At 40.1% G+C, this 26495-nt stretch overlaps 2 protein-coding genes across 6 annotated transcripts in view; one reads left to right on the forward strand and one right to left on the reverse strand.

Moving 5' to 3' along the window:
• The window catches only part of LOC100647739, an 18664-nt gene extending 13674 nt beyond the window's left edge, over positions 1-4990 (forward strand). For 2 of the 3 annotated variants that reach the window (XM_048408968.1, XM_003397755.4), the window contains 7 exons: positions 93-657; positions 795-1045; positions 1357-1520; positions 1728-2266; positions 2792-3019; positions 3139-3287; positions 3959-4136. In XM_048408968.1, coding sequence (XP_048264925.1) covers positions 93-657; positions 795-1045; positions 1357-1520; positions 1728-2266; positions 2792-3019; positions 3139-3287; positions 3959-3985 — 1923 coding nt within the window. In that variant the 3' untranslated portion in view covers positions 3986-4136. Of the gene's footprint in view, positions 1-92; positions 658-794; positions 1046-1356; positions 1521-1727; positions 2267-2791; positions 3020-3138; positions 3288-3958 lie in introns of all 3 variants that reach the window. The other variant, XM_048408969.1, reaches the window with a different exon arrangement.
• The window catches only part of LOC100644210 (dopamine D2-like receptor), a 96678-nt gene continuing 74909 nt past the window's right edge, over positions 4727-26495 (reverse strand). Inside the window, exons 3-8 of one of the 3 annotated variants that reach the window (XM_020864815.2) lie at positions 16421-16530; positions 14784-15036; positions 13626-13726; positions 10643-10819; positions 8646-9118; positions 4727-8579 (exon numbers count right to left, since the gene is read on the reverse strand). In XM_020864815.2, the coding sequence (XP_020720474.1) occupies positions 8371-8579; positions 8646-9118; positions 10643-10819; positions 13626-13726; positions 14784-15036; positions 16421-16530 (1323 nt within the window). In that variant the 3' untranslated portion in view covers positions 4727-8370. Of the gene's footprint in view, positions 8580-8645; positions 9119-10642; positions 10838-13625; positions 13727-14783; positions 15037-16420; positions 16531-26495 lie in introns of all 3 variants that reach the window. The other 2 variants (XM_048408965.1, XM_048408966.1) reach the window with 2 other exon arrangements.

Genomic DNA, 26495 nt, shown 5'->3' on the forward strand with positions numbered 1-26495 from the left:
CTTTTATACCGATCAGTCGACGCTTAACAACAAATTTTAATCAGTGATGACAATATAAATAATCAAAATTACCTGTAAATTTATTCCCTCAGATCGTATTCGTGTTGATGGTTGTGGTTGTCGCTGCGTATAAGAAAGGAAGAAGATACAGTGCCTTGGAAGAGTTTCCGCCTTATCAAGAGACTGGTTGGCATCCATCTTCTTCTCACGGGCAACATCATTCATTTCGAGAGCCATCGTTTAAAACGCAATACTACCAATCTTATCGACATCGTCCATATAGACAGGATTTGGATTCTTTTCCGGAGCAACTGCCTCTCAAGAACCGATTGTTGTTGCGAGATTACGAATTACTGAGAAATCGACTATTTTACGATAACAGTTCGTCTTTTAAGAATGCTCCGGACTTCCATAGACAATATTCGGTCCTTACGAATGGGACACCGTTTAGGAATCAACAAAACAGAGATCAGACGGTTTCTGGAAACGAACAGCGACCCGAATATCAAGACGATCGATATTCCTCTTACCGGCAATCTTTCCGCGATGATTTTCGATTTGCGGACCTGTACGATAAACCAATTGACTTTTACAAAGGACAATCAGGACAGCAACAGGTTGATTCAGTTGGTAGAGATTCGGAGTATTTGAAGCATGGTAAGTACTTTAATCAAAAGAAAGGCTGTAATTGATGTCATTTACTAAGAGTTTTTATCGTATCCTTTGAATCAAAGATACTTCGAACAGAGATGTTTGGAAAGTTCGCGTTATAAGAAGGAATTTTTTTGATATAGGTAACCATGGTCTTGGATATGTGTCTGTGCCACCCATTTCGCCGTATGGAAACACTCTGCCATTGAGCGAGGAAGCATCCACGACGATGACACCCTCAATGGCTCCGACAACCACCCACAAACCATGGCAACTGTCTACTGTCTCCTCCGCAACTTCAGCTACCACCCAAGTTCATACATCTACAACTTCCGAGCTGGAAATGGATTCGCACTCGAATACAGTGACAATGCCAACCGTGAAATCCGATACGGTGAGCGAAATATACTTTTCGTACATCATGACATCGTATTCAATTTTAGCGGTACTGCACAGCGCAGTGCCCATTTTAGTAACATTTCCGCTCAGTCTTTATATCTATACAATTTACCGATCACTTTGCTGGCTCGTTCGTTATTTCTTTGTAACAGTAATAAATGAAGTTTAATCCGAAGAACTTTTGCTTGAAGAACTTTTAATCAACATTTACAGTAACCTCTTTACAATTTCCCAACTGAATCCGTACGAGCGAAGTAACGACCGCGAATCTTAAAAGGTCCAATGCAAGTTAGTAATTGCTTTCAGCTGGCTGACGCTGCTACCACGAGCGTATCCGCTTCAACGATTTCTACGATACCAACCTCTATGGTTACCACGAAACAGTCTTCGAACTTGGCTCGTTTACCGACCACTGAAGCTAGCTTACCTGTCATGGACACGGAATCTCCAATCATATCTTTCGGACGACAGTATGTAATAGCACTGTCAAGATTCATTACTTGTATGATCGATCGTGATTTTTCCTCCGCCACTATCGTACCGTATTCAAGGTGTATTTCTGAAACTAACGTTATTAGAACATTACGTGCCACGGAACTTCGAGCTGACATCCTGTACGATTGAATTAGCATTCATTTTTCCGAATTCTATGCATTCTGTTTCTGTTCTTCTTGCAGAACCGTACCTCCAATTGTATTTCAACCGACTACGTTCACTTCACCGACGCCCTATTATCTCTCCAATGATTTAAAGGACAAGTTCCAGCAGTCCATGCTTGATTATCTGCTATCCCAACAGGCGAAAGATGGTATCAAAAGCAACGTGCAAATTCTGCCGCTGAACCAAGCACTTCCAGATACATCGAACAACAGCCTAAACAACAAGATTCCTAGCATGGTATTGAATTACATACTTCCAGAAGAATCAAAGGGCGTTCTGAAGAACAATTTGCAGAGTTCTCTGTTGAGCTATCTGCTGCAGCAGGAATCGAACCATGGTCTACCTTTCCAACAATCATCTCTATCGGAAACTGCGAATCATGTTCCATTAACCACGATAGTCGAGAGGCCAACGATGACACTCCCAAGTATACCGATTGCAACTTTGTCAGTGGTTTCTCGGCCAATGCAGACGATAAACTACATTCCAATAACACCGCCAAGAGTGTCTGCTTTCGTGCCTCAAGATTCGTCCACATCTTCTGGCCTCTCGTTAGGTATAGCCACTTCGAACGAATCGATAAGGTTCAGACCAAATCGTTCTTCGATGACCAAGAGGGACTCGCCCCCAGGGATTCCGTCGTTAAGAGAAATTTAATCTTTCGACTCTTTTATTGCCAGATCCCAGTGCGAAAGAGCCGCGAATCGTGGTCAACTTTATTGGGAAGCCCACTTTCTGCTCAATGCTTTTGCCTCGAGTTCAGTTATAATTCTCAAAATTCCATCCACTCGTTCTCTCTCGTGGGTCTTCAACTTCGATGGATTTCTTTTCATCACCGGCAAAATAATCCGCATACGAGATAAACGTCTATCTTTTCACTTCTTTGCTATTACATCGCTTTCGGTTAGGGAAGTTTAAAATTAGTTGACCGTATTTTCCAAGTTACTAAATTCGTAGCGATTCTCTCTACGAGCGTGACAAGCAATTTAATATGCGGCCAACATACGCAATTTCATGGAAGACTCTTTGTCAACCGAAATTATGTAATTGTTTCTCCATGATTCACGTGTTTTCTCTGCAGGTACGCCTCTGTCTTCTGGCTTATCCTCGAACATATTGAGTAATCATATCGGCACCACATTCAACAGTCTACCTGGTAGAATAAACACCGACATATCGGCAGGAATACCCAACAGTCTCTCATCGGAAGTTCCCACTGGTGTATCAACTTTGAACTTTGGCGAAAATTTCCAATATGGAGGGCAATTGCGACCGTTTGAACCGGCGAGGACTCACTCATATTCCACAGGTATATCGATTGTACGTAATTACGCGGTTGTCCCGTCACGGATTCGTGAACACGACATTTCCGCTTTATTTTTCCAAACGTTCAAAGCCTAATTCGTAGAATGCGTGTGGTTTGTACAGGGTTACAGTTACAATTAGGCGGCTTCGGAGGGATAGATTACACGTTGCGTTCAACTAGTCCTACTTTACGTTCCACGAACCTCGACATTGGAAAATTGGGATTAAGTTTGCCAGAATTGCCGCGATATCAACTTCCTGCTTTCTCTAAGGTAAAGTTTCGACAAATAGCTGCGCGGATTTAGGAGAGCAGTTAGCCTGAAGAATGTTGAAAGTCCTTACTCGAATGAAATTTCCACCTTGTTTGCGGTGTTAAATTTTTTCCAACATGGAATTTCTTGCGCCTGTTACCTTATACAATATGAAGCTCGAGAAATTGGTAAACCTATTCCAGTGCAGCGGATACGTTCTAACATGCATGATACGCGTATGGGGGAAGTTGGTGCATTCGAGTTCGGTGGCTCGTTTTACAAGAAAATTTTCCCATCAGCATGCGAGAACGTATTTTGTTTCAAATACTTGTAACACGAGTTACGTATTCACGATGGAAGTTCGCTGGTAATAGCTGACTATACCACGTAGAAATTTTAAACCGTGCATCGATTGTTGCATTTTAACAGAGTGACTTTTTAAATATTTCCAAACTTACGGATTAACTGATAGTCGCGAAAACTTATCGACCTGCTGGAATTTTTTCTATCGGCAAATACATATGCATACGAACATGAACGCGATACAAAGCCATTCAATGCTGTTACAGCGCTATCGTAAATAGCGTTCATAATGTGCTTTAATTGCGAACTTCGGCATGAGAATTATGCGGTTATTTACGAATGTAGCGAAATGATTTTACTATATCGTGTATGTAACGTTTTTATTGTAGATAAAATTGGGTCAACGCTTGTGGTGAACGTAGAAGCTAACTGGACCAATCGGTACAAAACCACGTGTTTATTTATAGCGTTACAAAATATTCTAGCAAGTTGCCAAAGTTTAAGAAACTCTAGGTTACGCCGAGAAATATTTCATAGTGTTATTCCGTAAATATTATCTCTATATAATTTAATTTACTATTATAATAGAAATAAATATTTGTTAATAGAAATAGTAAGATTATCAGCGTTTCTTCTCAATCAATTTCCGTCAACTTCATCCGTCCAATTTGATTAATCCTGTATAATCCATTGCCTATACGTATAATCCTTTTTATCATCATTCAATATTGACTCTAACATAATACTATTAACACATCGTGCGTTATCTGGGTTATTGACATTATTCGATCCATCGTACTTTTTCAGGCAGGCTATTTCAGAGATCACCGGCCCATATCTTTCTTCTTACCACTATAGGAAGCATTCACTGTTTGAGGGATATTCGTAAAAGTCAGCCCGAACCGATTTCGTTGTAGATTCAATTTGGCCAACGTTCGTACTCACTGGCCCATGGACCATTCTCACCGTGAATTGCACTGACTCGAACAAATACCACGAGGACAGCCGACTTTTCGTCTTCTATCGATCTCTAAAAATCTGCAGAGGCAAGTGTTTTCTACACTGCAAAGATACGAAAATGAATTTAATATCTTGCCACTTACCTTCCGCTATATTCTTCCTTCGTAAAGCTAGAACTTGTAAAATGAAAACTCGTCTTCAATTTATACTATATTTTATTAATTTCGACAAGTGTCCATGTATTCGATTTGTCTTATCTCTGATTAATCGTGTATGTATGTGTCCCATGTGTTCCATTCGCGTGTGAATATGTATAGGTATTGCCATCGGTACATACAGCGTTCTGAATATTCATTTCTTTTCCATTTGATTCGTTATGCTTATATTTAGTCTCGGCAAATTAAAGATTTATCTCTTACATCTATGCCCTGTATAGACCATTCGTAATAATTATTAAGAAAGTCATAGGAAAAATGCAGTTCTCTGTCACCAAAGCGACACGTTTTTCGATGGACATTTAGAAGACATTCCACTTGACTTATATTCGTTTTGTGTTTATTTTTAGTGTCTCGCGCCTCGAGGAAGTAGAAACTGGCCTGCTACGAGTTCTCGAGAATTTCCGTGATTCAAGTTCAATTAGAATCCCCTGGAAACGTTATCGATCCTTTCGCAGTCAGTTGGTATACGCTCGCGTTCTTTGTCTATTAGATATATATTTACATAGATGCACAGCGCTATCCTCATGTTCTCTTGGTACAATACAGATACACTATGTCGCGTACGTATATCATGTATAATACATACACATTTATATACAGAGAAGGGAATGTATCGGGTTAGAAAAATACAGCGATCTTAGCAGGATTGTAAGAAACTTTATAATGCATTTCCAAGTGCGTTGCGTTAAAAGAAAATGCTAGGCTTGTTGATTTTCGTTCAGCGTGGAAATACAGTTCGAGTTTCTGTCTGTTGTCGTGGTTAATCGCAAAGTGATTAAGGAAAAAGCTTTGGTCGGTGCTTCTTCTCGAAGATAATTCTCTCGCGAATGAAAAAAAAATCTGCGACTGGTTTTCAGGTATTCGGAGATCGCTGATCCAAAGTTTCGCTGTTATACTGTCGTTAACGACCGAGAGCGAAGGACGGGAACTTTGCCAATTAATAATCTACCGTTGTGTGCGGAAGCACCTTTTATCTTGCGGTGGCGTAAAATGCCACGTGGCACGATCTGTCGCGAATCGGCACTCGTTTAAATTTCACCGGCCCCAATAACTAGGTGAAAAGTTCGTTACGCCATTATGAAAGGGCATAAAGTTCTCAGTCTGTTGGCGAGGATTCTCTATAACGAAACGGATGTACGTAGCTACCGGTTTAAAAGATTTAAGTTTGAGGTACGTGAATTAAGAGGTTCGCGCGAAAATGAAGCGGTATAATATTTTAACCCTGTATTTCACTCACTAATCCGATGCAAACTTCGTTTCTCTCGGTCGATTACGATCAGTTCGACGAATAACGAAAACGTTGGAAGATAAAACACTTGATTTACGAACGATTCGTTCGGCACGATAAATTATTATCGAAGAATTGTATAATATCTCGAAACAGTTTACCAGGTAAAATGTACGTAACAAAACCTAGCTTTATCACAATTCATCGACAAGAGTTTCCCTAAATGTTTGCCTAGCATTTAGCGATACACACTATCGTTACTCTTAGTGTTTAGTAATTGCAGTGTTTCTAGGTTTTAGCAGGCGATCGAGTACATAGGGACGCGTATCGCCTTACAACCGATTGCACAGTTCGAATAATTCGTTACTAATTTCTACTAATTATGTACAAATATACATTGGAAATTTAAAGTTACGTGATACGACGTATTCGTAGAACTCATAGAGTAAAAAGCTCTGATTGTAGACGTTATTGCAGGATCGCGAGTCCCGCGAAACAAGTGCTTTTTACGATAACGTTTTACGTTCGCTAGTATTTGGTATCTTCCGTTTCGCGTAGCCCATTTAACACACATACACATGCTCGATAAGCGTGTCTCGGATGCCAGTATACGGTTAGATATCATGCTTCGTACTTGTATTGATATGTTTGAAAATTCGGACGCCGGGAACTTTAAAAACGTTTGCGGAAATGGAACACGAAGCGAAGCCGATGCAGGTGTTTCTGCATGCATCGACTGTGTTTCGTTATTTCTTCGATTCTATCGAACGCGTCATGAGCATACAATGGCCATCTTTACGAGGAATTCCTTTGGGCTCTCGAAGCCAGGGGAGAGGCAAAAACAAGCGGACGCCTTCCGCTATCGATTTTCGTTTCCGTAGAGTTGAACGCGAACGTTCCACGCGGTTAACACACCGAAGATAATACATAAACTTTTTATTAGAGTTGGAACAAATGACGTCGTAACGTGAAAATGTTCCACAGAAAAAAGAACATGTGCGAATAATTTCAACGTGTTTCAAACAATTCACTTTGAAGAAACGCTGGAGGGAATCGAAGAAAAGTGACTGCGACGAGAAACGGATCTTCGAGAACCTCTCGTGAGCGGAATATCATATAAACTTTAAATCCTGTAACTGAGTATACAGTTTGATATGTAAATAGTTCAAAAATATGGTAATTCTCTCGTCGAGGTGTTAAATGATAAAATAGATCCAGAAGTAGAGATGGTACGGTATGCATCGAACACGTTCGACAGACTTACTCGAATTCTTTTCCCATTCTGCACGAATGAATTTTGGAGAATCGAAAAACACGATCCCAAAGCTTGCACAACCATCGTCCTCTTCGTAGATTTATAAAATTCGCGTATAATTCATGACTCGCGATGCAAGAATTTCGGAAGCTTGTTCTTCGATTTTCTCGCATGCTAGAAAGACAAACGAAACGGCGCGACGGAAGAATTTCGAAACGATACGAAGGAAATGGTACTTCGTTCGAATAATCGTACATAGTACAAAGACGTTCGATTAGACGCGCAGGTGTACAGAACGCGTAAGTTTGTCGTGGAACTGACAATTCGGTTCCTTTGCTTTGAGCCAGAAAATATTGCTACACCTTAGGAGCTACGATAATACTGCCACGGTATATTTAATATCCGACAAAGTACATATACGTATAATGTGTTTTCGCTCAAACACGCATTCCATTGATTTCACGTTTTGACCTGATGTTTATCGTCTTAATATATCTACTGGAATTTCCTTCTTTCCTCTTCGTGCTTCTGTTATTTATGCAACTAGATTACTTGAAATGGTAGGATAACGCGAATTTGAACGCGTTCAACGCATAAACCACGTCGTTGTGTTTCTAACACCCCGACGCTCGTTTCCGATTACTTCGTGTATCATTTATTCGACTACTTATCGTTAGCTTAAATATTTATTTGGTAATTCAGCCCTAACATCGATGCACGTTGCCTCCGGTGTGATATCGCCGGGATATCGACCAATGAAATCGCGCGATAGTTGGGTGTGAGAGTGCTGAGAATACTAACGATGATCTGCACTTCCGATAAACAACGAGTAAAAAGTACGCGATGTAATTCCGTTCTCACTCGTAAAAAGCTTCGATTTAGTTTCGTTACGTTGCAATTTGTGACGGCGCGGCTAATGTTTTTCAAGTCCGTCGCGAAATTTAAACACGATTCAATAGAATGAGCCACAGGAAGTTATTGGTTTTTAAACGTCTACCTACGAAAAACGGCGCGACTACGAAAGAGGTCTGCGAATACGATAAATACCTTTAGCTGGAACAAATGTTGAGCTGTTCGATTGTCCGATGTCTCGTTGTTCCTGCTTTCAAGATAGACGCGACTTTAAATGCTGTAATTTGTCTAGAAGCTGACCAATTTATGGAAGGCTTTGCGAAATTCAGGATTGAACACAGTATAAATCACGGGATTTACGAAGCTGTTCATGTAGCCTAGCCAAGAGGTCACGATGAAAGCAGTGACACCCGGTTGACAGTTCGCTGTCAACTTCGTGCAAATCGCGTCCATGATGTTGCAGGTAAAGAACGGCAGCCAACAAATTAAAAATACACCTGTAAAAGAGAATAGATTTCCTTTTTGTCGGACGATAGGAAAGAAGAATAATCGACCAGACGTACCCAACACAATAGCCAACGTTTTCGTAGCTTTACGCTCCTTTTTCGCGGAGCTTTTCTCTCGTTTCTTCTTGCTCGCCTTGTTGGCTTTGTATATTGTAAACCGGGAGCCAGAAACGGCATTTTTCTTGTCCTTCTTACAGGTAGACGAGCTAGACAAGACGCTTGGCGTTCGTCCAAGTTGAAGAGGGAGAAGGGAACCGGCGCTCTTGAGCCTCTTTAATTCCTGCTTGTTCGTTTCAGCGCCGTTCTTCTTGGGTTGCGAAGCTTGGCTCGTCGCCGCACTTTTCGGAGGCGGCGACGAAGAAGTGGAGGACGACGGAGCTGAGGTGATTCGTGGGTTCGGGCTGGGACTGGAATTCGTTTCTAACGGTTCGTGAATCACCGTGCTGCTCGCTGCACCGTCATATCCAGAATCCTTTCTGACGTTCTGCGTTCCACCCAGTTGAGCTTGAGCCACTGCGCTGAAACGACAACTGCAATTCGAGTATCAGTAGCATTCCAACGATACAGGTTTAGCATATCCCGGCACAGCTTGCAATTCTGAACCTACGAGTGAAAGCATTTCGTGTACCATGATTATAGGGACGAACGTTCGCCTTTATCGCCGAAAACGAAACACGAACGAGAAATTACTTCTTGTAATGGCATCTCGTTCGAAATGTTCGACTGCTCGAACAATGCACGCCCGTGTATTAACGCGCTATCCACGCAGCTACATGTACGGCTGACAACGAATCTGTCTATGTAATTAAACTTGCTGCACCGTGGATGCAGTCGCTCTCGGCGATTAGTTTCAAAAGACATTGGTGCATGGAGCATGATTCCCGTGTATATTGATCGATAGGTACATATCGATCTTATCATTAGTCGGTGTATCACAGAATTATTACGAATTTCCATCGGACGTATATCGTAACCAGATCCTTGTACGAGAGTCGAAAACCCTGCATAGATATACCTACGCGATACATATGGTTTCAGCGCGCCGCATTCAGCACGACCAAACGAAGAAATCGAATCATCTATCGTCCTTCCTATCTACTCGTTACCTATTGCATTGTGCCGATCGCGATTGCCCGCCTTTTTTCTTTTTTACTTACGTTTTGTTACCGCAAACGAATGTATCGATCGAAACCGCGTCTTCCGCGTTCAATCAATACAGTTACTACTCCAACTTGCTGGACCAGTGGACACTCCACAAACAAACGAATCGATTTCACAGTGGACCGAGTTTATCGGTGTTTTGTTCCTATTTTTATCGAATGTGTCGGTGAGTAATTCTTTACGCCAATGAATTATCGACTCGTAGGCAATATAAAAAATTCAAGCATCCTTTCATCCGACTCTTACGCGGAAAATACAATTCAGTCCCTATCTTTTACCGCTCGTTCTTCTCAGACAAGATCACTGATCCCGTTTGACCGAAGATAAAGTAGCCAGCCGGAGGAATTATAAAAGAAAAAGGCGATGCTTGGGCGGAAAACAATGCCATATAAGGTACGATACTATCTTAATTCGCAAATTAACTAATCAATTAAGATGTAACTTTAGATCGACTCTCGTCTCTCGAAGTAAAAGAAAATTCATTCCCTCCAATGAACAGTAAAATAGTATTTTTCCTTTGTTCGTTCTACGTCGTTGGTTTTGAATGCTAATTGATTTTAGTCGGTTCATGCTTTGTTCTCGCACCATTGTTTTTAGCCTCGTTAATTTGCTCGAGTAACTTTTAACGCCCCCGCTCTTCATTCTGTAAGGGAGGTGGAACCTCGACTGTTCGCTGTTGTGTTTTTTCTACCATCTCCTAAAAATATTTATGCTCCGTCCTATACTACTACTACTTGTTATACATATCTTTTTTATTGCTTGCCGTACAGTAAAACTTATTAATTACGAGTTGTTGGGAAAAGGGAAGGGAAGCTTACGAAACAGCGCGTTGTTGTGCGACGCGAACGTTCGTCTGCACTACGGACGATCGAAAAATTTTATTTGATTCTTACGCTGCTTCCTCGACGACAGTGGCCAAAAAGAATTCGGTGCTCTTATCGTTCGAGATGACCACAACAGGATCAAGAGGTGTCTCGTCCTCGTCTTCGTTGCTCCCGGACGCGGTGTTCGTCGGCTCTTCCATGCCAGGAGCCACGAAAGCCGCCGCTCCCAACGCCGTCTCCGCAAACCTTGCCACAGAATACCCACTACGTGATCTTAGTCAAAAGCCTCTAAAAAAAAGCTTCTACACTTAGCATGCTTTTAGTATTCCTCGGCGACGCGCGGCGTTAATCCGGCAAAGGGGAAAAGTTAATCTATCATGCACAAAGCGACTACGCTTGCGCTCGCGACTTCGTTCGGAACTTTGCCACGAACAAAGAACCTAGCTTTTACTTCGTTGAATGTGCCCTTCGCGATTCACAGGGATTCTCGGCTGCGTTTCAGCTAAAATGAAAGTCGGAAAGTAATTCTTTTCTGACAAGGGAAAAGCTCGAACCTTTGATATTTCAACTGGCTCGCTTTCGATCGATCCGCCCGATAATACAATTATCGAAAGAGAGCAATTTAGAATTACTTTTGCGGCAGACGTTTACCTGTTCGATCTTGCGGTACGCTTCGAAACGAATTACGAGTAACTTCTAATCCATTATCGCGAGCACACTGCGTGGTTACAAGTTAAACTTATTAAGTAATTTCATGCCGTGAATTAATATGAACATTCGCAACCGGCCGCGTACTCCGAATAATCGGATTATGGGGATTCGATATCGTTAAAACTTGGATTGGCGATTCACAGTTCCATCTAAACGATAGTTCCACCAACTTCGTCGCGTTTGTTTGCTCGAAACTTTCGCCCTTATCCTTATCGATATGTTCGATATGACGTCTTAAAAAAATTTAACGAGAAGAAGAGATAATTAATTCTATTCTCCGAAATCCCTCTGAGTAACAAATAGACGAATTGGAAAGTTTTCACGCTTTGATATATTCCGAATTAAGCCAAATTTATAAACAATCGAATCCTCGACTGCTCGTTTTGATATAGTCTGTATATTGACTGTAGTAATCTACGTTGATTACGTAGGATAATAAGAAAAGGAACTACTTGTATCTTGTAATCAGGACGAGTACAAAGATACGTCGACGCTAATGTTAACGATACAGGGGTAAAATCTACAGGAGTAGAAGAGCGTATGGGAAGGGTGGAGTATCGGGCGAATTTTGAATACAGGCCTGAGATTACGCTGAATGCATGGGACTCAGGGGAAAAGATACGGTCGTATAGCCAAACTGTGTAACTGTTGTTATAAACATCTAATTGTAAGTCTAACTTATCGATGGCGTTTGTACAGGGTATTATGCAACCGTAGGAACCTGGAAGGAGCCTATAAATAATAATTAGGCAACCGATGTGTCACATCTTTAATACCATTGCAAATTACCTACCTAGTTGCGTTTGAATATAAGTATATATATATATATATATACCCTTTATGTGGATTCAAACTTTTTAATCCGATTAATTCGAAATGTTTAACTGGAAAATCCTTCTTGCTTTTGTTGCTCCATTGGTGAGCGACATACAGCTCTGAAGTATAGTTGAAAGTATAAGTCAAAGCGCGGCGGCAGAAGTTAAGTCGCGATCTTTCGCCACTCGTTCGGAAGATGGATTCCACTCCGGTATTTTCCTTTCGAAGAAAGGAAAAACGGCGAAGTAGGTATTAAATCATCTTCACCGAAAAACAAGACTACGTGCCTTTCAGTCCGCTGGCAAAGGAAGACAACGGTTCCTTCTGTACGGTTCTCATCGATGAACAAATGTACGACACTTAGGAAGAGGTGAGTACAAAAGCCGGCAATTAAATCGAGGCGAACTTGTTGGCTATTCAAGGCAAGTACGCCGACCCCGGGACAACGGAAATGAAGCCTGCGCGCGGGAAAAGCGTATTATACGGAGATGCTCCAGGCTCAACTACGCCTTAGCTCTTCCCCTTTCTACACGCCTTTCTTTTCACCGCCATCTTTCCTCCTTTAGTGACATATTCTCGCCAGCGCGGCCAATCTTCGCGAGAAATCGTCTCTCGTTGGAATGCAGCAGTTATACGCGGGAAATTGAAAAAAATGACTCGCGCGAGGAACACGCGACACATTCAAAATGAAGCCAGTTTGTCTGTTCGCGACGCGACGACCGACTACCGCTCTGCGACACCTTCGCGAATATATGTAGCTATTCGTTCTATTTAAACAGCCTTCTTTGATCTTCTGACGCGCGAAATCGTAGAAATTGAATATCGATTCGTTATATCCGTGCCTCGCCGAGAAATTACACACATTCAACTACTCATTGAGACGTTAGCAGCCTACCAACAGACGTCTTGTTTACCGTGAACATCGTTGAAAACTATTAAAAGGCAGCACTGGTTCGATGCTATCGCCCCTTTGTCAAATAATCGTTCCCCTTTTCTAAAGGGAATTCTTATTTACGTTCGCCACTCCTTTGTTCGAAATTGCACGTTCGTGCAACGCGCACAGGGGACGTTCTACAAATTGGTAAGGACGTGGTTGCAAATGCAAGTATGACTTATGAAATCGCAACTTCACCATTTATCTCTGTACGATAGGACGTGCAACAGAGTGATACATGCAAATGAAATACATGCTATGGAATGATCAAGAAATTATCAACGAAGTATCGGCTTCGATTCTCCCCCGATCTTTTCCACGAATTTAAACACGATTTTCAAACGTAATTGATCGTTTATTAAAATCTCCTCTGTTTTTTGCAGTAATTAACATGAGAAATAATAAAAATTCTTTAAGCTTTCAAGCGTATAAGACGGTCGTATGTTCTTGCTAATTTCAGAAATTTAACAAAAGAATTTACATCCATTTTCTCCCTTAACCAGCGGCGGTTCGACTGGAATTCCTAGAAAATTCTTGGTATATTCGTGAAGAATGCCAACGTTAACGGTCGAAGCGAATGTGTCGGCTTACCTGCGCGTATGCGCGATGTTCTCGATTATGCTGCCCGGTTTTATGTCGCCCAAGTTAGGCTTTCTATTGGCCCTTGCTTTTCTCGCCCTGTTCCTCAATGCCTGGAAACGGTAAAGTAAAATCACTGTTTCAACATAAATTTGGTAATCGATACAAACGCGTGAAATAAATCTTCCTATGGCGTATAAGACAGGTAACGCATGACACCTGTTATCAACTATACATATTAAAACAGCGAGATTTATCGCGACCCTTATATCAAAGATATAAGAAATATTTCTCACATGGATACACAGCATCATAATGTACGCGTATTAGACAATTTTACTCGCAGCTGCTAGACGAAAGTTGAGAAACAGAACTTTTTATGGATGCATTATAACTGAACATAAGAGGTACGTATTTTATATCGGCGTTTCGTAGCGTATCGTTTTCTTCTCCGATGTTAAATTCATTATGACTATACACGTATACATATATTCATGCCGAATGTCTTGCAACCCCATACAAACGATACAAACGAAACAAACAAACGATACGTTGTTCTTCGAATTGCAATGAAAATATCCCTCTTCCTTCTATTCCTCCTTTCTTTTCTTCGCTTTCCTTTTTACTATTCTTTGTTATGAAATCAATACACTGTTTGTTGAAATATCATTGTTTATCGGCTCCACTGAGAAATAATAAATCTCGGTCGTACAAAGCCTTCGGTCAGCCGAGGCTCTCAGAATGTAGAATTATAAAGTGTTGAATTTGAAATCTGTTTTACGCAATTATTATCGCGATATTTCACATCATCGGAAATTAATATCGTAACGAATGGAAGCAATCATGCAAACAAAATTGTTTATGTATTCCGGTTTGCGTAGAATAGCGAAGCAGCCGTATTTATGATTAACCGCAACGTAATCGCAAAAGCCAGCGTATCTGCGGAACACTTTGCTCCATATGGCGTTAAAATTAATATCTACGTAATTTGGTGAGTTTTACTTGTTACGGCCGACAATATTATACGTTATGGTTAATTGACCAAATAAACGATTTTGCATTCATCCTGACAGTTCTTGATTCTTACTCAATTTTCGAGCAACACCGATCGGGCCTTATCTATTTCTGCTATCGATTATTTTTAAACCAACTGCTGTCAATAATATTTACCTTGAATATGTTGTAGTAGAGAAACACCATGATGATGCAAGGTATGTAGAAGCTGGATAGGCTCGAGTAGATGATAAAGTCTGCATTGTAGAAGAGGCATTGGTCCGGTATTCGGTCGGGGGTGTTATTCAAGCCGAGAACAATCGGGCTGCCGATCGCGGCAGATATCGCCCAGACCAACAGTATCGTCAACCACACTCTTCTATTGTTCTTGTGCTTGGCGTACTTTATCGGCTGGGTCACTGCTATGTATCTGCAATTCAAATTCATTTCGTGTATCGTACAGTGTCCCCTGCTTGATGGGCATTACGTTGCCGCAAATCAACGTGGATCCACTAACATTGTGCATCCGCCTGACAGCATTGTCCAATTTATTATTTCGATTCTGATTGATGTATTTGCATCAGAATAATTCTATCTCAGAAAAAACTATACTTTTCAGACGCTTACGGTTCTTCCGCAACGAGGATAAATCAAATTCTGTCGCGTGGACATGTCGGTAGAAAACGATTAATTAAATCGCTAAATTGTCGCTTGTTTTGGGGAATTCATCCGGAAGAGGATGACAGGCGATAGATAGATTCAGACTTTGCGAGTTTATGGAAATCGTCGAAAGGTTTTTAATAAAGTGCAGCCATTTTTCTGCATCACGACACGTATATTTTAACATGCAAATGCGAAAAACCTTCGTATTAATCATTTGGCTGTACTATTTCTAGACGAATGTGCTTCCATTTAGACTTTTTACGACGCGGTCCCACGAAATTCTTTTCGGTCTGAATGATCGGAATTTATGATTTAGCTTTTAATACTGTTTCACACCAAGAGGCGACAAAGAGGAAAGAAACAAGGAAAATGTAATTCATATCGTTTCGTGACTTTGATATCTACGAATTTTGATAAGTTCTATAATAAATATAAGCTTTTCGTAACTTAACAAAACTGATCGGGTTTGTACATACATTTTCGATCATAAAACGTAAACGCAGTCGCGTTACTATATCTTAAAACGTAAATTTCTTAGAGCAGCGAAAACCACTCGATCGATCATTTCGACCTCTTCGTCGACCTGACGATAGTTATTTCGATGTCTTGTCGAAATTTGATTAATAGAAATTAACTCCGACTCTCCCGGCTCCAACTCATTTCGAGCATCACGGAACAAATCTCAGTTCCTCCTCTTCCGTCTTTGGTCTGTTATTCGTGTCACGTAAACTGGTTAAATCAGCAACTTCCTTTTTCACGAGTTTCGGTGCTTTTTCAGCAATCGCGGTTGCGCAATTTTCCTGCAATGGTGTGAAACAAATGCAATGCAAGCAAATCGTATTTTACATTGAAAGAGCGTTACAAATTACGATTAATATCTCTGTTTATTCTTGCGTTTACTTTTTCTTTTCTTTCTTCCTTTTCTCTTGACGCTAAACGACGAGCAATTCGTAACGTTTCGTAAATTAATTCGATTTATGCATACGAGTTGCGATTTGACTTTCGTTACATTGTTTGAGCGCGATAAAATAAGACTTTCTAGCGTTGTAGCGTTTAGCTAACAAAGCATCGAAGATCGATCGTGGAATTCGCTAGGGTAAAAGAATTAGGGTCGAACTATTTCTTGCTCTTCTGCGAAAAAGAACGCTCACCTGTCTATCGAGATTGCTACGAGATTGAAGATGGAACTGGTACTGCACGTGACGTCCATTGCGATGTAAAAGTCACAGACAAAGCCAGGCAGGCTCCACGATCCGTTTACCTGGAAAATGAACGAACAAACTGTGAAGATCAAAGCTCACCACGAACCGTGCCAGTTGAATTAGCTTTCATTGCTCTATGGTCGGCTATTGTTTCAATGTAAATTACCGATTTACTGACTCACGGAGCATTTCATTTATCCGAGAAGACACGCTAGGGAAAGCGATACATACGTATATAAAAGATGCTGAGCGAATTTCTCAAATTTATCGCAAATGGAAAGATAAAAATACAGACTCGTATAAAATGCATCATAGTTCATGCATTTTCGATTCTTCGTTTCTTCCAACGAATCTCTCCGATTGTTTAATTCTTGGGAATTGTTACGACTCTGAAAACGGGTCAGATATATTTATTTGGAAAAATCTTTCTGTAGAAATCAAGGATTATTTTGACCAAATCAAGAAACGAATTTTATCTTTCCTCTTTCCCATTTCATCCACCGTATACCATTTTTCCGTTTTGGTGCATTCGTCTGATTCATCTTTTTATTTTCGAAAACACTGACACGGTTGAATCGAACGCACCTATACCGAGCGAAGCCTGTTGTGCGATTTATTTGAAACAACCGTGCCTCCAGTAAGTACAAAATCGGGCGTTGCACCGTCGAAATGCGTCTATCACCGCCGGCTATGCGTACACGCTTGTCTCCATTTTCTGTTAAACTGGCGAATTTCGCAGTGTTGAATTTCCTCTCCGTGTTATTCGCCGTAAGCATAGGAAGATATTCTCAGTTAATTGTTCGATACTTGCGACCTCTAATTGCTCAATATTTCTTTTCGTTATCTGATTTTTATATATTTTTATTAATGATTACAAGACGAGATTGTAACGATTACAAGATTAGATCCCTATTCGCTTTTCATTCCAATTTCATTTGCGCCTTCGTATCTAGAGAAATCTCGGAATAAATCGTAAGCCGCTCAGTTTTCTCGATATTCATCACATTCTGCAGCACGAACTATGATTACTTGTAAAGGCTTTAGAAGATAGCATTAAAATGCGTAGCTCGTAGTTCAGTATCATATTGATCGAACTACTATATTTTGCATGTGTATACAACCAGAGTGTAACACAACCAACTTGCCGATACCTTATAATACTGTTACACCATGAAAATATACGCGGTACATATACGATACAATGTTTGCTTTTTGAATCTTTTAATTTATAATTCGAAACTATCATATCTTCGTTCAAATTTTTATGATACTTTTCAAATATCAGAAAACGTCAAAAAAATCATGAAAACGTAACAAAGAACATAAAGCGTAGAGCTTTAATACGATCAAAGCTCACTGTTTTAACCACGTAGTGAACAACTAAAAGTCGTAAATTAGCAAAAACGGTAAAGCAACGAAAAATTTGTGTCTGGAAATGCATGTACATGCAAATAACCGAAATAGCCTCTAAATAAAATTCTGTTTTATTACTATTTTGTTTTATTTATGATCCTTTCGATATGATTCACGTTTAGAAAATATATTTTTTAATTAAATTCTAATAGAAACGGCGATGTGTCGTCAACGACATCGAAATGTCATTACCGGTTATATTTGTATAATTACTATGTAATATCACATTTTCACATCAGCAATTTTGCAGCTCACTTTTAAACCACCTTGATGCTTTGCCAGCCTTACCGTCACGATTTTTCCTGTATACCTTTTTCACAATTTCATACTCAAAAGTATCTTCTTTTTCCCAAGACATTTTATTTATTTATACTCGACCGACAGCTCCCTTTACTCTTATTTCAAAGACAGGTTCATATACATGTATCTATCCGTTTCCACTGAGATGCTATTAAATGAGATGCTTTGGTATCTCAAAGAAAACTCGAGCACCAAAAGTAGCATCGCAAGAACAAAAGAACGCAGAAATACTATGAAAGCAGTGATACATAGAAGTAACGAGCGTCTGGAATAAAACTAACTTTCGTGCTTTTGTTATGCTTTTAAGTATTTTCGTAAATGAACACTTCATTTAGAAAGGAATTGGAAAGAATGAATTTCATTTTTAAATTCGGATGTGAAGTAAATTTACACAAATCACGCGCGGCACGGCACTTGTCTCGCAACTTGATAAAACAAATTTGCAAATATTCGCTTTTCACGAAATTGTGAATTTTTCCTTTTTTTCCCCCCTCCCTTATCGTTTCCGACGTAACAACGTCGGAATTTTTTAAATTTACCGACAGCAATCGTATTTTCCAAAAATTGAAAACGTTCGCTATGTCGATGGCTTAAAATATAGATCTGCTCTTTGTTATTAGTTCTGTCGAACATTCCCGGATTGCAAACAGACGAGTTGATCACGTAGATTTGCGACGACGTATCGTTAATTACAAAACTGGTACAGTCTAAATCCCAGCATGGTCTGAATACGGGTAAGCATCGTTGTAATGTGTCTTTATCTGATGCTGAGTCTTGGCCAAAATGCCAATGAAGTATTTAGGACGAAGTAATTTAAGAGCGACGTGCGCGCATCCAGCATTAGTTATAGTTCTCTCCCTGCTTGAACCAGACTTGTTATCCGCAACGCGCCACGTTGTTCTATCTCCATGTTAGCCCTATTACTTCTAACGCAAAATATGCAAAATTCGTCTGAAACACGATTTACCCCATTCAACCTACTAAACGTAGATTATTATCGCGGTTACTAATTTTCCTTGATAAATAATTATATGTCTTATATTGCGTGATAAATTACGTGATATCGAAATTACTTGTAAATGATACCCGAATGTAAGAATAGGATAAGGTAAATTAGAATAGAAATATGACACAGAAGAACTGTGAAGAAATGTAAGAAATGAAAAAAAGTGTTAAGTAAGACCACTGTTCTATTCTTTCTAGATTTGCTTCGTAGGATACACGTTACGCCTTTAACCGATGCTAATAACTGCTGAATAAAAGATTCTGTCATACCCCGTTTCTAAATGCAAAAGAAGTGTATTTTATATCTTTCAGCCGGTACTTTATCCTAACCGTACCTTTGCATTCGAAGCCCTTCATCCAGCTCCCCAGTAGCAGGTTAAATGAGCCATAACTCTGTTGCGTGTTGCTCGGTAACGCGTCTCCCCTGTCAAGAGGGGATTCACGTCGACGCGCTTTCTAAATAGACGCGAGCCAACTTGCTGGAGAAGCCACTTTCTGTTGCGCCAACTACACCAGATAATTAATCGTGAATACATCGAATAAATAACCGGCACGTAACCAGCTACTTAACTCGCGTAAATGCCGTACGAAAACTATCGAATAACTATACGTAAAAAGACCAGCATTGACGCGATATCGACCGAATGGTAAAACAACGACTCTCGAAATTTGTCACGTCCCAGCTCACTGGTTAATTGCAACGGTACTAGCTGCATCTGCAACGTATAGGTACAAGAATGTGGAACACAGGACGTTGGTAGATAGTACATTTTGTAAAAGCGTTATAACGAACAGTATTGCCTTTTGATTTTCGATATCGAAAGTTTGTCTTTTTGTTGGAATTGTACGGAACTGCTGACAATATTCTGAGTAAATCTAGGGAAGGCCAAGGTAAAGCGACACTTCCGGTCGATGTAAGTCTCTTCGCAATACGTATATAATCGCGGCATTTATAGCTAATGTATAGAGAGTTATAATTAGAAACCAAGGGAAGGCGAGCCAGTCAACCTTGCCTTATTCCAGCGACCTTAACGAGAGGGATACTGGGGGGAAACTAATAAACGAGCAATCATTTGCTATGCCTTACGTCGACGACGTTCTCCATCTTTTGACTGACTTTGTTATTAAATTACGGATTGTGCCAACTAATTAGGGGATCGTAATCATTTCAGTCGCGTATATAAAGAGATTAATTGATCATTGCTTCGGATATTTCGATCGTTTTAGTAATGCAGTCCAGTCGATGTTAAATAGTTCAAGAATCGGAAATCCCAAGGTCTCCGGTTAAAAAATTTTAAGCTGAGTAAACGTAAATTGTGGCCAAAAGTTACGTTTTATAGTACGCTTACTTCTGCATACTCTATATAATGTACTCAATTGTCGTGTATAATGCAAATCTACAGAACATATATGCACTGCGCTTGACTGGTTGCAGAGGACATGAAGGACACGGTAACACTCCACATTGTCGAGCATCGATATCGAGAGTTCAAGAGACAATGGTGTTGTTAATTTTCTGTAAAATGCATTCGCATCGTCTGATTGCACAAACATAATCAATCTAGCGAAACCTTCGACACCGTGCAGCGTCAAAGAAATTATTCCCATACGAATGTTCGACAAAAGCAGAATTTCCTTCGTTGCAGCTCCGTGATAGAATAGTCGAACGTACGGAACAATAGAAAACGTTGTCCTTTTGTACATTATTTGCAAGAGTTAACCAGAATTCTCCAGCTTTAACTGACCATTCTATTTCACGCGTCCACCTATGGCTGCTGTAAATTCATCGTGCTGAGAACAGCTGCGAACCTCGTTGCTTGATGGCTGTTTGGAAAATGAAGCCGTAAAAGTTCCAGGGGAAAACAATGAGTATTTACGTATCAATCTGACGGTAAGCACGATGTCGCAGACGTGAGATTGCGTAAATCATATACTTTCAATTGAAATTTAGAAAAATTTACTTCGTTTCGTCTCTCATACATCATTCTCACACATCGTCTGTTTAAACTAGATCGATTACGAAATGGAATATTTGATTATAAAGCTTTTCCTCGTTCTCATTAAAACAAATGACTATCACAGTCACTCTTGAATCATACACAAGTATTATAGTCATAATGCGTATAGGTTTCAACTTACAAAATCCCTTTTACCAAGAAAAAACTTAATTTTGCAACGGGTAAATTGATATTTTTGTGGCACGTTTTGATCGCGGAGCTCAATAAATGGATTTGTGGATTACACATGCAAACGGTTCGTTTGGCACATTCGTATTAAACTACTGAATATTAACTCGTTGTCAGGTTCGTTTGTAGTAGCGACCCGAGTTTTTATTTACCTGAATATTCACTTCCTTTCTTTCAGGGCAGCGATATTTAAACCGAGCGATCGCGTTTCTGCTCACTACATTTGATGGAAAATATTTTCCGCATTGAAGCTGCATGCGTACTGATGGTAGCTGTCCATCGACGTGATCCCACGACTATATGAACTCGAATTACTCTCGCGGTATTTAATATTTCAATTTTCCTAGTGACGCCCGTGTTTTACACTCGATACGGGTCGTAATTCATGTATCTGGTGGACAAAGTGAATCGAATGTCTGTTTTCATTTTTACACTACCATAGATATATAAATTCGTCATAAATTTGTAGACACGCGAGTGAGCGCGAGAGAAAGCAGAAGCGGCATGGTGACTGTATTTTCCATCGACGTGTCGGCTACGTTGGGTATCATGTCGGCCGCTTAAATGGGTAACGGCGTCCCTATTAATTCTCGTATCGAGCGGCTGCAGTACTCCAAGCGATTCACCCATCGTAATTCAATGACACGCGGCAGAGGGTTGCGGAGACGAGGGTGCGCGACCGATACGAAGGCCGTTGCTAAAATTGATTTAGAATTGATATAATCACTAAAGGTAAGCCGACAGAGAGAACGAGATAGCTAGATGAATATATCGCTAGACGAATCGTGCGAAGGCAGATTGCAAGGAACAGAATGGCAAACGAAAGAGATGGATGGATAGAGGAGAGCGAATTGGGGAAAAGAGAAGGAGATGGATTTCGCCCGTGAAGTTAAACGCGAGACGCTCTTACAAGAGAGTCGGAGAAAGCACTCTAGGACTCAATCGTGGCCAGAGATTGTGGAAACGGGTTGAACGGGCTGATAGGGGATAGTAAGAGAAACTAGAAATCCGAGCATTACGGGTAGAGACTGAATCGAGAATTATTTGCAAAGCGTAATCAATTCGACGCTATTCAATTCATGGGATCCCGTACAACGAAAAACGAAACTGGTATTTCTCAAACGTTAACCGTATCTACCTACCTACATAGAAGCAAATCCAGGAGTTTCCTGTATCACTGAAATTTCAAGAGCTAGTAGTGACAGCTCGATGTTTTACGTATACAATAAGAAGAATTTTGCTACACAATCTCTAGATCCAGACGTTTGTGCTGCAGGACGTAATCGATCAAAGCGAGTCAAGCGCTAAGTCTTGGCTTTTCAATCGTCTTGCTAGCTGGATAATTGCTTTTTAAAGCTTTTCCTCATCGAGTTTTCGATCAGTACCAACTACACAGATATTATAAGAAACTCTGCTACTCATTCGTAGAAAAATGCGTAACTTGTAAGAATAGTAAGAATATCGTTACGAATTTAAACGAACGCCATAATATGCATGTGTATATCTCGAGAGATTTGAGCACGTCGTGCTTTCGAAAAAGCGGTTGGATGTACGATGGAAATATTTTATCTAGGCGATTACTTGGCATGGTTTCGCCTCAAACTTGGAAGAATCTGACGGCTCCTGCTGGGACTATAAAAATTCCTAGTGACGTTCTGCAAATCGACCGTCGGATAATCGTCTATCTTTAGAAATTCCAAAGCGACATTAAAAAGCCATTAAGACAGCTAATGTAGGATTCTGTGGCTAGCGATTTTTTAACCGACGACTTGTTGGATCAAGTTAGTTTTTTACAACGTCTGATGATGCTTCGAGGTTAAAGTCAATTCTCATAATGACTTTCGTTCTTCAGAGATAGGACGATTTCGTTATCGTGTTTCATCCGTCCTTCTGCATTTTGTATTTCACCGGCTGCAAGTAAAGCAGTGACCAATACTCGATGTTTTTTCGTATAGAGCTCGATTCAGATCGAATCTTCAAAGTTCTCAAAAGGAATATCATTTGTTTATGAAATGCATCAATCTTTCGACTTTTGATACAAGCTTTCTACGTGTTCCTCTTCAGGATGGTATCGTATACGACATCCAAAATATACGAAGCATGTTCGTGTCGTCGACTTAATGTATCGAACTTGAGAAATGCGCTCGTGCCAACGATTGCAAGAAACACCGAGTGCTCGAGGCTCTAACATCCGGCGACGTTCTTTCGGAAGTAAGGGCATTCGTTTCTGGAAATAGTAAAAACCGTATAAATTTGTAAAAGTCAAATACTCCAAAGTCGACGCTCTCCAGGCACACTATGGATTCCGGTTTGCGATTTGCAAACAGTATGTCTCGTCGCTGTGAAAATTTTCGACAGCAAAGCGAAGAAAGAACGTCGCACAATATGCCGTTCGCGACGAAAATATCGATTCTATTTTGAAGCTATTACACGGACGTATGCGCAAAATTGTCACGATGATCGTCGAATATGGAACAAGGAATAATTTGGTAGTTGATGATAATATTTCATGTAACGTCCCGTTCCAACTATTTTTCTCGCGTAGAAAGGCGTATCGTACCTACTCAAGCTATACTCAAAGAATTCAATAACAAAACAGATTCAGTCGACCAGAAGTTATCCGGTAATCAATTTTGAAATAGTTTCTCAACAACGAAATAAACGGTTGCCCCGAAGTAATAACGTTTCTTGCATCGACTGGAGAAAAAGTCGTATTTTGAAAATGGATATGACACACTCGGTCGCAATATCTGTTCCCGAGATTTTATTGCAGATAGAATCAAGAGCGATATTGCTTCCGACGCGACGTTACGACTGACCAGATACGGAGTATTATCACTCGTTTTTGATATGTTTCTTCGAGGCGTTGAACCTGTTTCCTTAACTCTCTTATTTTTCGCGTGTTTCGTATCACTGGTCGAACCTATCTATCCGTGTTTATCTGTGCAGAGAAAAATGAATAAATCGTCAAAGCTGTGCAAGATCGCTTAGACAGATGGGACTCGTGAGCGAAATTGTGCTATAAATAAGAGACACGCATTCAGCTATATCTCCGTGGATACGCTGGATTATAATTCAGGTCAAAAGTTTCCACGGCTTTCCTTGCGGAAAAAGTGTCCAAACGATTCTCTTCCTTCTGACACTCTCACCTTGAAACTTATCCATTTGTCCAAGACCCTCTCCTCCGGACTTTTCTCTCCTCGCTTTTAGCCCCGCTCTTTCTTTACTTTCTCCAGATGGATCGCGACACGAACGTAATAACACAACTTTCTACGTTCATCTAACTTTTCCTTGGAGAGTTTACGTAAATTGTGCTTTTACAGTGGAGAATCAGCAGAGAATAATCATTACCTGTATTCTAATATTTACTCGTCTACGGGACGAGTAAACAAGAAATCACTTGGTAATCCTCGTTGTCGCGTGTAAGGGAAGGCAGAGTAGTTGAGGTAATTCACTCGGCAGACGCTTCCATGGATGTCGAGGCGGCGAGGCGGCAAGGTGGTCCAGCGTTGGCGCGGGACTGTTCCAGGTTTCGGACACGTAGTTACGACTTAGTCGGGGATCAGATTGAATTTACCTAGCCTTCTAACGTGGCAGCACGGTGTCTACGAGAAGAGAACCGGAGGACAACATAAAGGAACTTGCTGGAAACATCCGAGTTAACTTGAATTAATTCGGATGGTCACGAAGTCCATTCTAACGGCTGCCTTGAAACTGGCTATATCACCGAGTCTGACGAAAATTTGTATCGATAACAGGAATATACCAACTGTTATTTGGTCACAGTTTGGCATTATAAGTTGAATAACCGATGGTTTCTTCCTTATTTCCCGTATATTTCGATATTATTAAAATTTTCACCTTTCGTGTCAATCTAATTACAGGATCGAAGGATTTTCTATTCTTAGTTCATACATTATATAAGGAATCGCAAGTAATTTCAGAAACAAGAAAAATAAACATACAAAATAAACTGAACACAAGAAATTTCAATTAAAATAAATTCCCAAGTTGAAACGCAATTAATTAATTATATAATGTACGGTAGAGCATGATTCAAAATACCGTAAGAGAAAGAATGGTTAATGTATAATTGATTTATTTAATAACGAAATCAAAAGTAACAACAACGACTAAGTATTGATTGTAATAGAATACAAATAGTTGATACAATTTCGGGCGTAATATTAGAATCGTGTTTTAATTTTGGAGCATGTCATGTTACTTTCTATCGATACTGACTGAATCAATCATTTTCACTGATTTTCACTGATTTTCATAAACGGTATTCGAGTCCATTTAAATGGATTAACATATTAATTTAAGCATTTCGAATCAAAGTATTTCCTGTGAAAATAATTAAAACACGTTGGAGCAAAGTAAGTGTGTATAATGATATAACAGCGAAACGGCGAATATATTTTAATGCGAGTAACATACTATGTTAAGCGTCTGTTCCGTCCAGAAACAAAAACCTTTGTCAATTTGGCCGACAGGTTGACGGATATTGCGTTCCATAATAGCCCCTCTTCTTTGAATGCGTGTTACCCCCCCCCTCCCCACCGTACATCGCAAAATAGTTTGCCAGCACGAGTTTTATTTCATAGAAAACCTTTCGAATTTCAACTTTTTAATAACGCGTAAGTTGCGTAAAAACACCGGCAGGAGAAACGAAGTTTGTCACATTTTACTCGAGGAAGAATCATCAATCAATTTGGAAGCATTTCACGTTACGAAAATTGAAAATCGAAAGCTGTTCTGATGAAGGGGGCCAAAAGTTAAACGCTTCGGGAGTTTAATTAGGGAGCCACAACTTTCTAACCCATAAACTTTGATACTTACCACGCTAATTATTCAAACGAAATCGCTTAAATCATTCGAGCCTTTGAAACAGACAACGTTAATTGGAATAAAGCGGCACTTTCTACGATTTTAACTACGGTTAGCTAGAAACAAAATGAATCACTCATATATTTTATAGAATATTATTTTCTCTGTTGTTTTTGACGATCAAGCATCGATAATAGCAGAGAAGGAGGATACAGAAGGAGGATGTGAACATCAGATTCTCGAACGTTGTCTATAGATCCTGTTACTCTGTTACCAACTCCTGAGAGTCG

Source organism: Bombus terrestris, chromosome 9 (genome assembly GCF_910591885.1).
Source record: "Bombus terrestris chromosome 9, iyBomTerr1.2, whole genome shotgun sequence".
Lineage (NCBI taxonomy): Eukaryota > Metazoa > Arthropoda > Insecta > Hymenoptera > Apidae > Bombus > Bombus terrestris.